General features: G+C 43.5%; 1 protein-coding gene across 1 annotated transcript in view; it reads right to left on the bottom strand.

Moving 5' to 3' along the window:
- Nucleotides 1-11,032, bottom strand: part of LOC119444891 (Fanconi anemia group J protein-like) — a 40,981-nt gene extending 29,949 nt beyond the window's left edge. The window contains 4 exon segments of the mRNA XM_049663721.1: nt 1,510-1,605; nt 4,378-4,476; nt 10,932-11,000; nt 11,002-11,032. Coding sequence (XP_049519678.1) covers nt 1,510-1,605; nt 4,378-4,476; nt 10,932-11,000; nt 11,002-11,031 — 294 coding nt within the window. The 5' untranslated portion in view covers nt 11,032.
- Between the last annotated feature and the right edge of the window lie 1,970 nt (nt 11,033-13,002).

Here is a 13,002-nt window from a genome sequence, read left to right as displayed (position 1 = left end):
CACAGGCAAAGGCACCGTGCGCGAGCTCAAGTCCTAGTCACAAAGGTGTCGGCGGACGAGAGGAAAGCATGTACGTACCTCGTGCTGGTCCCGCAGAGAAGAGTGAATGCTGGTCCGCATTCGTCTGCTCAGCCGTGAGCAGACGAATGCGGCCGTGTCATGACGTCAGTGCCCCACCCCCACCGTAAACCGTTGCGAGTGGAGTGCCACTGCTGAAACCATTTGCAAGTGGAACCAGGAGGAGGGCAGTAGGGATGGCAGAACAGGTGAAGCCCATGCAATGGCGCCAGCACAATCCTCAATCCTCACATCATCCTACCTACCAGCCTGGCGAAGCAGCTGGTAGGGGCTTAGGCACCAAATACAATTGAGTGTTTCATGCACAAACTAAATGCTAACCTCAGCCCAGCAAGTACTCCTAACATCGCGTTCCGACATACAAAGACACATTCATGCGCTATAGACAAAAAAAAAAAAGAGTTAGACTCTAAGACCCCACAGCCTAAATCAATGAACCACGACGGCTGGGAATCGAATCTGCAACCTCACACTCAGCAGTGGAACATCATTTCATTTCATTTTATTACCTTAAACACCCTTTGCGGGGTATTTCATAAGGGGTGGGTGTACAAAAAATAATACAGAAAGTTGTCCACTATGTTATTTTACAGAAAGAACACTTGTTACTTCTTCCATGACGGCAGATAAGGTGGTGATGGCAGTGACGTGATGGGGAAGGCCGTTCCAGTCTTTAGCTGTGCGATGAAAAAATGATGACGAGCAGGTGACAGTGCGTGCACTAGGGCGAGCAACATTTAGTGGGTGGCCTGTGCGCAGCGATATGCGTGAAGGTGGTAAAATGTAAGGTGCGTGGCAAAGTGAACTGGTGTAAAACTTATGGATTAATGATAAGCTTGCAATACGGCGACGGTGCGCTAACGTGTCCAAACCAGAATCTACTTTTAATGGTGAAACGCTGATATCATATGAGTATGACAAGTGAATGTATCATCATGGCCAATGAGCCAAAGCAGAGGGTATTACTGCTGAGATGTTGCTGCTTTGATGTAAGACACAAGTGGCAGCTTTATTCATTGAAATTTTTTCCAAGGTCATACCAGTATAATTCAAATCAAGTCAAATCAAATAAAACATGTTTATTTTGCAGGAAGAATACAAAATTTCCCTGCGGGAGGCAAAGACTAAAGGCGAGAAAGCCTGACGAGGTCTTTATAGTACAACCGATAATACACCATGACTACATCAGTATAAGCAGTTGTAATAGTACCATAGAAAACAGACGACAGTGCTGTGGTTGCTGCCTGTTACATTCAACATATTTGTTGCCATTACAGTAACAGGTGTTGTCCATATATTCCTACTAAGCGCCTGGCCATAGACTGTTGTAAGTGTGAGCAATGAAGCATTTGCATTAAAGAATGATGCATACAACAGGGTTCAAAGAAAAAAGAAAGGGAATGACCACACACAGGAACAGCTGTCTCTTACACATTTCCTGACGACTGGATCGATGAGGTAGTTGTACGGGCAGAAAATGATGTCCACACTCGGCATCTGGTCTATACTCCAGTAGTAGGGGCAAACCTGACAAAAGGGAAAACCATGCTTCTGTTCACAGGTGCGTTCTTATACAGCAGAACCTTGTTAATATGTTCCTGTTGCTATGTTATCCTGACTTTACACTCCTCCTGGTCCCGTTTATCCTGGTCCCGTTTAGTTCTCGTAGGGCCATGCATACATTAGCTTCCTACTTGTTACATTTGCCTTCCCAGTTGTTACATATAAAGCCAGCGACGGTTCCCCATCAACATGGCATCGTCTGTCTCCCGCAGCTTATTTGACTGTCGCACGTCTTGACTGTCACATGTCATAACTGAAAACGGTCGCTTCCTGGTTTTCAATTGTTCGTTTCAATGTTTTCAATTTAGCTGGTTTCCGACAGTTTGTTGGGCTTCCTGTTCAACTTCAAGTGTGTTTTATGCGAAAGTAGCTTTTTCTGTAATCTGTAGTGTTGCTGCAAATGCTTTGGTACATTACAGTTTCTCAGACAATGTGCCTAATTTCCAGTGGTTCCCAAAGAAATGTATCAACGGGGTTCTACTTTAGTCAAACACTGTGATGATCAAGCACACAAGGCCACGAATATATTACATTTGAATTAGTGAGTTGAAAGAAAGGAGACTACTCAAAGCAAGTTCAGAAAACATTTACTCAAATGTTATCTGCAATTTTTTTCTTTTTTTGGACACTTCAATACATGTAGTTAACTGAAAGTTCGACCTGATGCTGTTGAGGCGGCCAAAAGTCCTGACAATGACGTTTCGACAAGAAAGCTGCAAAAAATCAAACGTGGCCTTTGCCTCACTAGTTATCACCCTTGGGCGAAACACAACTTCATGGCACAAGAGATTGCTAGTGTTTTGCACATGTGAAGTGTTAAAGCTGGCCTGCAAGAGCTATGAGCATGGCACAACGTGCTCAAGTTTGTGTTGCCATGATGCCTGAAAATCACGGAATCTGTTGGCATCAAGTCATGGCTACCAAGGCACAGTGGCAGGTAAGGAATGAGCCCTGCCCTTCACCATCACTTGAGCTGTGAGGTGAGCTGCCATGCCAAAGTGCCTCATTACACTGGCATCAATCATTGTTGCATGCTTTGCAACAATGACAAACAAGCCTTCCAAGAAAGTTCTGCAATGTGTCTGATATTAAAGAGCACCGCCTCAGAAATGTTTTCCGACACCTAGTTTTGAAATGCACCTTATAAGAGCAGAGTTGTTTGCAATGAAATGCTGCCCTTGCGACAGCTTCAAAGGCCTCCTCTCTTTTTCATTGTGCTTGCTGCACTCGAAGCTCTTTTGCTGAGTTGACGCCGCAGAGTGACACCTGTGTCATTGTGAGCGATGGTATAAACATGGAATTAGCGATTTGGTTACACAATGAACTGATCTTCAGAGGCTACACAGGTAGAACCTCATTCATACATTTTGGGGGGAGAATGTGAGAGAAAACATACTAACCAGAAAATGCATGACCCGAAGTCACAGAAAAATTGTGCCTGACTCAACTTAGTTGACATCTACTCAACGTGAAGTGCTGCGCGAATCGTTGCAGTACGAGACGCCGATGCACACAGAGATGATGGGGCCCAAGCGGCACATGACACGCTTTGTACTTTTCCCATTGTAGTGTTTTAAGACGGCGTAGTGCTTTAAGACGGCGAGAGGAAACCGAAACGAAATCGAGCTGATGGGCAATGCCGGAATATGATGCTGCCAGAGTGAAGCATGATGCTTACTTATGCCGTCTGCAGCAGGGAACGGCGGCACGATTGAGTTATCGTTTATTAAAAGCGTGCAGTATGCTTCCAATGGCACTACGCCACATGCACTGTGAAACAGATAGGTGAAGACGCTTATCGCAATAAGGTTGGCGGCGATAGATGCGACATGCAATGAGCCACGAGGTTTGCTGGTACCAGGAGAGGAAACCGAGTGTATGCTGGCATTTTTGTGTGGCATGGGCGGGGGAGTACTATGGGGAAGCAGTCGTGGTGGGCGCCTACAGCTCTCAATCGTGCATGCCTCTCACCGTTTCTTGTTTCTCTGGCCCTCTATTTTTGCAATAACAATGTACTGTCTACGGCAAAAATAAAACTCGATTGATTGAACATGGGATCTAGTGGCCTAAAAACTTATCATACAATCGCAGTTTGCCGATGTATTGAACATTGCTGGCAAAAGATCAAGTTTTCCAGGAACGTATGAAACAGTAAAAGATATGCGTAACTGCATAGGGCCATCTCTTTTGCTCTCAATTGCAAACGTTGGTGCCGGGAAATCGCACTGAAATGGGATCGTATCAACAAGGTTTAACTGCAGCCTGGACGCCTGTCCTCCACCTAATCTCCATCCATTCTCCAATTCTTTTTTTTCCATCCCTAGATGGTGCACCAATTCCTTACTGAACATATTTGTGTTTTTACTCCTTCTAAAATAATTGCTTCGACACAGCGTCTAAAAAATTCAGCCCATTAGTCACCATGCTTGTCAATGGGTCTTCATGAACAAAAAAGTATACTATATAGTCGAGGATTTCAAGTTGAAGGAAAAGACACGTGCCTTTTTGATAGAAATTGTAGGCTTCCTGCTGCCTGTGTAGTCATAATTATTCTGGAGTGCTTGTAAAATGGTTGTCTGGTGACTAGGCAGCTTTATTCGCAATGCTAAAAATGTGGTGCAGGACCCCTATAACAACACCAAACGAACCCTACTTCCTGTTCAGCTGGTTTTAAGCGTGCTCATAAAGCCCACTGCAGTACCAATAATGCATAGCAAACAGGTAAACCAAACCTACTTTGAACTTTCTCCCAATCTTGACAAGCTCTTCCAAATCATATGGCTCCATTGGTGGAGTGAGGGGCGTCCTCTTCATATTGCTGTTGAACCTACAGCCCTAAAAGAAATATTCATCACACGCATCAGACAGCCACGCCATGAAAGAAACCAAAACCGGAATCTAAAAAGAACAGAAATGTTTCCCATTCGCATACCCGCCAACCTGTGAACTTTAAAAATAGTAAAAATCCCACAGACACAATGCGGGGAGGGGGGAATGGCATGCATTTCTTGCTTGAATTTACCCTGAGCACACACCTCTTGTGGGATACACACACACATTATTATAAACGATGATTAAACTTCCGACGCAGCACTCAAGCAGCAAGAGAGAGAAACTTTAATGAATAAAATGAAATTTTAGGTCCCGTGGTTGGGGCCCCTAGTCCAGGGCTCCACTGGCACGAGCGGTTTGCTGGGCTTGGTCCAGGAGAACCAGTTGGCTATCCTGGTCCTCGTCCGCAAGCCGCGCCTCCCACTGCCTGTCAAAATCTTGTGTTCAAAAACTTGGAACAGCAGAGACTGACTGGCAACACGCTGTTTTTAGATCACAGTGACTTTTTCAGCAACACTGTCGCTGATTTCACCAGCTCCTGGAATTTGACTGAATAAATGTGCTCCAAGCAGGTACCCTGCAAGGGTCCTATGACAATCGGAAGATTTTCAGGGTTTTGGTTAAATATTGGCATGCGAAACTTTCTTGGTACCAGCATCTATTTGTGTACAGTAGAGTCAGCTGTTAAAGGCAACACCAAATAAGTATTTCAGGGACTGATTAAAGCTATTTTTACACGAAGGCCTAGTCGACAATTCTTTCCCATTACACTTCTACTAATGTGTCACACGACTAAACAATCTTTTCCTGTGAAGTTTATGATACACTTAACCTATGTTGATTTCAATACTGTGGGTCGTGCTGCACGTTACCTGTACCAAGAATTCAAGACCTGCCGTGGTGGTACAGTGGCTTTGGTGCTGCGTTGCTAAGCTCGAGGGCTCGGGATCAAATACCAGCCGCGGCGGCCATGCACTTTGCATTGGGTGCATGTTAAAGAACCTCAGATGGTAAGAATTATTCTAGAGTGGTCGACTACAGCTTGCCTCATAATCATATCGTGGTTTTGGCCATAAAACACAAGAATTTTAAGATGAAAATTCAAGATGTTATCTACAAAATGCAGCACAAACTTTGCCTCGAGGCGTGGCTACATTTTGTTGCATTCTGTATCGTGAGTCAGTAGGTTTAATTTATTCTTTTTGGGCACCAATAATCTTGTCTGTCAAAAATCTACCTTCAGCGCACACATTGCATTCTATACATACTAGACTGAAGCATACCGAATAATATATTTTGCATTTTTCTGTGAGTTGGGTATAAATTCTATAAATGCAGACTGGACTCCCTGTGCCTGAGTGCAAAAAAAAGAAAAACATTTCACTTACGAAAACTAGGGGGCACGCTCAGCATGCGGCCAGGGCAAATATTTTGCATATGTATACTAAAAAATTACCCAGCCATTCAAACGATCTCCCATATATAAATCTACACAGTCAAAAGCAAGGACAGAAGCGAATTGACAGCACATGACCATGCTCCAGCAGCAATCAACTAGGAGCTATATTATGTAAGGATTCTTCTTTAGTTTTATTCACTTTCTGCTCAAAGGCTTGTTGCCATGCCATCCAGGATGAAGGGCAAAAGAAAAAGAAAAATGGAAAAAATTGTTACATAATATGGCTTCAGACAACAACGGTACTTTCTTCTTAGCACGCTTCACTGATACGAATAGCCTTTGTAGCACAAGTATAATCAGAACCATCACGAAACACATGCAACACGTTATAATAAGCGCCATAATTTTCATCAGTTCTTGTATCTCCGAGGCATTATCTTGCAGCGGTAAAGCTTTGGCATCAGCCGCGCGCCAAGCCTAGCGCACCCAGACTCCATCTTACGCACCCACTCGCCGGTTTCTTTGAAAGCAAGCTTGTGCGCAAGCAAGCTTCTTGGCCCCTGCACGCGAATGTGCAGATACAGTTCGGTCGGTGCTAGACTATCGAGACATCCAACCTCAACCTCCTCCAACTCGTATTTAAAAAGGTGTGCTGAAACACTTTTTGAACACTGTAAGAAAATGTTCGCCGTCTGTAGACAATGCTGCTGTGAACACGCGAGCCAAAAATTGTTCCGAGCCAAATATTCCAGGCAACCTACAATCTTGTATAGCAGATCGCTTGCTCTCTCCTACGGTTTTCCAAACGCCTGCTCTTTCTCAACCTTAAGCAACATTAGCAATGATGTTGCATGAACCACCACAATCGACAAATTCCAGCCAATGGGCACACGCATGCACGCCCTTCCAAATCTGCTAAAAACTCGAAAAGTGGAGGTTGTTAATGCATCCCTCCCGTTTTGTCAACACTCCTTTACTACCCAATTTACTACCTTTACTGCCACTAAAGGGTTACCATAAGCATATCACAAAAAGAAGAAAGAAAGCAGCAATAGACACAACATTTCTATTGGCGTTGCACCTGCATGAGGGAATTTATGAGTTGAGGAGGAGTTGGAAAAGTCAACATTGCACTCATTAGTATATCCTTGCTCATAATCAGGTCATTTACAAAAATTTATTGTGGAATTGTGCTTTAAAGAAAAGGTGCAATGATGTCTCTTCAAAAATTGTGTTCAGTAATTCTTAAGAACATTCGTAGAGGATTTCTAAAGAAAATCTATCACTTTCGAAATTATTTTTTGGGAATTTTTCCAGATGGTCAGGCATACCATTCACGAAAAAAAAAAAATTTAGACCCTTCATTTTTATTTATTTTTAAGTTTTCTATTAGAAGTCTGCCCAGCAGCACAGACTGCTAACATCTCAAAAGCACTCAAACTGAACAAGCAAGTACCATATTTACTCAATTTTAACGTACACTTTTTTTCAGGAGAAGGTCACTAGTATATGCATGTGAAAATGGAGTAGGAAACCAAAATTGCAACAGGGGGTGTCCAACACCTACCCCCCAATCCCGAAGGATATGCTTTGTCATAATGTAGGTGCTGGAAGCTTCTGTGAATGCCAAAAATATGACATCATCAAACGCCACCTAAAGCTCCTGTCGAAAATCGTAGGTCCAACGGTCTTAGAGTACTGATAATTGATCTCAATGGCTGTACTTTTCCATGTTTAAAGTGCTGGCACTCCGCCATGGCTGCTAAACATTGCTGTCATACAATCCGGACGAGCGCTACAGTCAACACGGCACACGTAGAAACCGCAGAGGAAATAGCTATCGCGTTAGCCATAGCACAAACACAAGCAGATATAATCATCAGTGATTACCAGATGGCAATACGAAACTTCGCCAATGGTCGAATCTCCTCAGATGCACTACGACTCCTAAAATTAGGTAACAACCACGACAGAAGTGTCCATCTCATCTGGACACCCGCTCACACACTACCAGACGGTAGCAATGAGGTGGCGCACCGCATGGCTCGAGAGCTTACGGACCGAGCCACGGTTAGTCCCGCTTCAGCGACTACCGACGAGTGGGAGTGGGAAGATCGAATGACCAAATTTCATGAAATTACACAACACCATAGATTGCAGAGGCGCACATTCCCGCCGCCTCATCCAAAATTAAACAAAAAACAGTCTGTCGAATGGCGGCAGTTACAAACCAGTTCCTATCCGAGCCCAGCTATCATGCACATAATACACCCAGATTTATACACGACTGACAAGTGCAGACATTGCGACTCTAGAGCCACCCTAGAGCATATCCTATGGGAATGTGCGGGTATAACACACGATAACAGTGATGCAGCCTCAAACAGCGACAGCCTCCGCGCGCGCTGGGAGTCTGCATTGCTCAGCTCGGACCTGCAGCACCAACTCTGGGCCGTCCAGCGAGCCGAGGAAGCCGCCAAGGGCCAACAACCCTTGGCCGAAGCCTAGGCAGGGTCTAGGCCCACCCCACCAAATCGCAGGGCACTCAATAAAGTTATTTGAATGAATGAATACAATCCAGTCCATTCCAGACGTCGCTACAGCAGTAGCAGATTCTTGAAGCATGAAAATCAGCGCGTGCATTACAATCGACAGCATCGCATCTTCCATTTCTGGCCGTGTATAATTGTGTGCGCATTACAATGGAGGACAGGCTTGAAGCAAATAAATACGATACAGTTTTAAACCTCAATAGAACGGTTGGCAGTAAAATGATAGTCGGTAAAAGCTGCACTTCGTTGTATAAAAATTCCATTATATTGAACTTCAACCTCTTATGCAAATAAATACAGTCGGCAACCAATTTTTCTTACACGTACGGGGCCGTAAAAATTTCCGCATTATCGGGCAATCGAAGAAAAAAAAAGGAATCTCAATTACAAAAAAATTAATTTCCTTGAACTGGAGAGTCGATGTCGACAATATCTTCACATCGACGGTAAAAAGCCAAGCCTAAGATGCCTGTGCGTTTACTCCGCCGCCCCACCTGATAGCGCCAACCGCAGGGGGACATGCTATCAGAGGACCACTCTCCACACAGTCCGCCAAACGCAGCATAAAATCTGTCTGACGCTAAAAAGAAAGCTTTGCTTTAAAATCGCATGAAATCGAGGTGACAGGTGACAGCCCGTTGTTCGCGCCCGCCATGTTAGTCATACATTTGGGACATTGCACGCACGTGTCACGTCTGAGGCGTTCAAAATTTCGGAAGCCATTATGCATTGTTTTTATGGCATTGGTTCTATGAGTAAAAAGAGGTGCAGTTTCGATGGCAAAGTGATAGGCAAATAACAAAGGTTCGAAGTTTTATCGGCTGTATACCGTATAGACTTGTGTAAGGGCTGCACCTCCAATTTGGCAGCCCAAAATTTGAAGAAAAAAAAAATTCAAATGAAGATGCAATCGCGTTTAGTGCCCTGATGCTGCGCCCGCACATCGGCGAATATTCATGTGCTGCATACTCTGGCATGCTGCTACTAGATGGCGAGAGCTGCGCGTTGACCTCCGATGCAATGGTACATCCGGGGTGTACACAAGTCGCCTGCTGCGCTGGCGCCGTTTTGATCAAAAGGTTCGGTCCTGTGTGAGGGCCGCGCCTCGTCAAAATTGTGAAAAAAAAGATGCGACACTGACACAAGTCCACACGGTAAATTGCAGTAAACATTTGCTTACTAATTAAATTAACAAGCATTGTGGCACGGCAAATGCTTTGTCTGCCTCACATTTCAATGCAGTCTCCGAAAGTCGAGATTATGTGTCCTCCAGCACTAAACACGTAGTAAGACAGCGCATTAACTCCAAGATAGGGTGCACAGACAGCATGTGCTCCCACTCAGCCCCCTTTCACACTTGGGAAGATGGCACGCCTCCAAGCCACTATCCTTTTCAGCTCCTGCTTGCACGCTTTCCCTCACACCCACAGCATAGGTAGTGCGGGGCACAATAGGGTCTTATCGCACTTTGACTTTATACGGAACATGAAGGTGAGATAGTCTTGTCGACGTTTAACTGCATATGCAAGACGTTTCTGTTGCATGCTGCTTACTTTATATATGAATTTTTGAAGTGTGTTGTCACAATTTCTCTCAAGGTACTTGTGCCTGTAGCTGAGAGTCAGTTTAACCATGTTATTACTAATTATAACACATTTTCACACCAAAAGGCGCACATGATACTAGCAACCTTGCCTTCCATGCAGATTCTGTTGATGCATTTTCAGCAGCTGTGCAGACCTGCAGTAGTGCACTTGGCTGGCATGCAGCAGAACTAGAAACAAATCCTCAGACAAGGCAAACTACTTTTTTTTTTCAGCCTGTACCTGATATTGGTTACATTTGACATCATACCTCAATTTGAGCTAGGAAAGGCCCACAACAGTTATCACTGTAAAAGAAAAATAAAGAAACAAGAAATCTGTGAAGCTCTCGCGCCGTCGCATGGGATGGGACAGTGCAACATTGCATTTCTGCAGGCATGATGGCTTCACTGGCAATTTGCCAAGATAGACTGCCTTATGGCCCCTTGAATGAGAGGAATCGGGGGAGCCAAAGGGCCTGATTTATTGTTAGTAACAACCAAATGAAGCCAAATGAAGGTAATGAAGATGAGGAAAGCATAGTAGAAATTAACTAGATTTATAAATTCACATGTAGAAATATTAATTATTTCAGTGAATCTGTGACCGACATTTTCACTTCTTAACATTTTACAATCTTTGGTATGGGTTACACATGAGAAAATACTGCATATATTAACCATATAGGAAGAGTATCCAACTTGACACAATTCAAGCAAATGCATGACAGTTAAAACAAGCGTAACAGCCTGTTCGCAGTGATTTTTGATCTGCTGCTCTAACTATGTAATTTTGTAAACATCTCATTTTCGATAGGTACGATCTCGCTGAACACGTGTGTTCATTTGTTCCTGTAGAGGCTGCTAGATTTAAAACATTTCATTCTGAAGGTCTAAGAGAGAAGCAAGTCAATCCAGAACTCACCATGTTCTCAAGCAGCTCTTTGCACATCTCATTCTTGTTCGGCGCCTTCGACACTACTGGGTGGATGCAAGGTCCTCTCACGACTGGACAGGATGCACATCCTGGGCAATGGAGAAAGACGGTTAGGGCGAGGATTTTATTACACGAACTGCACTGGTGCACTACAATGCACACACTAAACTCAACAAAGTGAAGTTTACAATTTATTTTTTTGTGCGATTAGCATTATTAGTATACCTAACACACTTTCCGCAGGCTAACTTTGTCTCTAGTCTCTAACTGTTTTATCGCCAACATCGGTAACCGTGTAGTCCATGGTCCGCTGGGTAGCACGTCGGGCTGCTGTGCTGACGGAAGCGGGTTCAAAACCAATCATCGGACCAACTTGGGTCACTGAATAGGTGCCACTGGGTATATGCTGCTCATCAATGACAAAAAAAGGTCTTTTAAAATTCCTCCTTTGCTGGGCAGAATTGAACCAGCACTGTATATATTGAACCAGCCGCTCGACTCACTTGCAGCAGAGCAACCACGCAGCACGCACGCCCATAGCGTAATCGAACCGTGTATGCGAGCTCACACAAGAAAACTCTATGGTTGTGCGCCCGTCAGAAAAGCTAAACGAGTCAGAAACTTGCAGTAACCCTTAGTTACAAAGCACTTCAAACCGGGCTCGGCGACCTCTGTTTAGACTAACCGACATATCCCAAGTGGTCAAGATGGCGCACGGTAAGTCAACAGAGTGCAGAGTGTGCCCTCTGCAGGTCTTTCTAAACAGCGTGAACTGATTTGATGTGACTACGAAGGCCATGATAATCATTCGGGAAGATAATCTGGCCACTCTGCGCTGAAATACTTGGAACGCGTGCCTCTTGGAAGGTGATGCTACTTGTAATTCACCTATTTGATCATCTGCGTCTGCGGATGTTTCCATTTACTGTCTCGGTATTCCTTCGTGGTGGCAGTGAAATTTCATTATATTGAAATAGTGTATAAACACACTTCATTTATTGTCTCGGTATTCCTTCGTGGTGGCAGTAAAATTTCATTATATTGAAATAGTGTATAAACACACTTCAGTATATATTGGGGTTCAAAATACATGGTGTTCTATGAACAAGAAGTTATAAAATGTTAAATACTTCAATATATCGAGAAGTTCTTTATAGTGAAGTTCGTTATATTGAGGTTTAAATGCACATAAGACGTTTTTGTTGCATGCTGATTACATTAAAAATTAAGTTTTCGAAGTGTGTTCTTGCAATTTCTCGCAAAGTACTTGTGCTTATAGCTGACAGAGTCAGTTTAACCATTTTATTAATTAAAACACTTTCAAAATACATTTCTAAATACATGGCTCTAAATATATGGTGTTCTTGGACAAGAAGCTATAAAAAGTTAAATACTTTGTTATATTAAGAATTTCGTTATATTGAAGTTCGTTATATTGAGGTTTAACTGTATAAATTTTCATTTCAATTGTGTTTCGGCATCATTTTACTTTAGGAATTCAGAAAGTACATATTCCACTACAAATATAAATTTTGCACACATAGAAAGCTGGTTGCTTGCAGTGTCCTTTTTGTGGCATCGTCACAGACATGAACTTGCAGACAACACACTTCCCCTTTCCGGAACACCAGAGCCATGTTAGAAAGAAGTCATAAATCAAAAGCGCACATATACTAAGACTTCACGTAATGTTAAAACACCTCAGATGGTCAAGATTAGCCTGAAGGTAATGGACAGGACGGCCTCGGCGGCCATCCCAGCCCTGCCTCAATCCAGAGTCAATCCATTCTTCAAAAGCCTGCTGTACTGAATTACCGTTGCACCGCAGGACTATTGCATTCCTTCAATGTGTGGATGATAAATCAACACTTTATTTCTTAGGTGATCTCTCGTATTAAAATGTTCATTTCTCAGCGACAAGGTCGTCTCTTGATTCAGTACTAATGCCGAGACATTTTGAAGATTATTATCTATCAATATGAAAACCTAATGTTTGCTTGCTCTTTGATGTTCCTTTAAAGACAGGCTCCTGACAACATATTTTCCTCTGCGTCAATGA

The sequence above is a fragment of the Dermacentor silvarum genome, chromosome 3 (genome assembly GCF_013339745.2).
Source record: "Dermacentor silvarum isolate Dsil-2018 chromosome 3, BIME_Dsil_1.4, whole genome shotgun sequence".
NCBI lineage: Eukaryota > Metazoa > Arthropoda > Arachnida > Ixodida > Ixodidae > Dermacentor > Dermacentor silvarum.
Note: the sequence above shows the minus strand (reverse complement) of the source record. Positions and strands in the feature narration are given on the sequence as shown.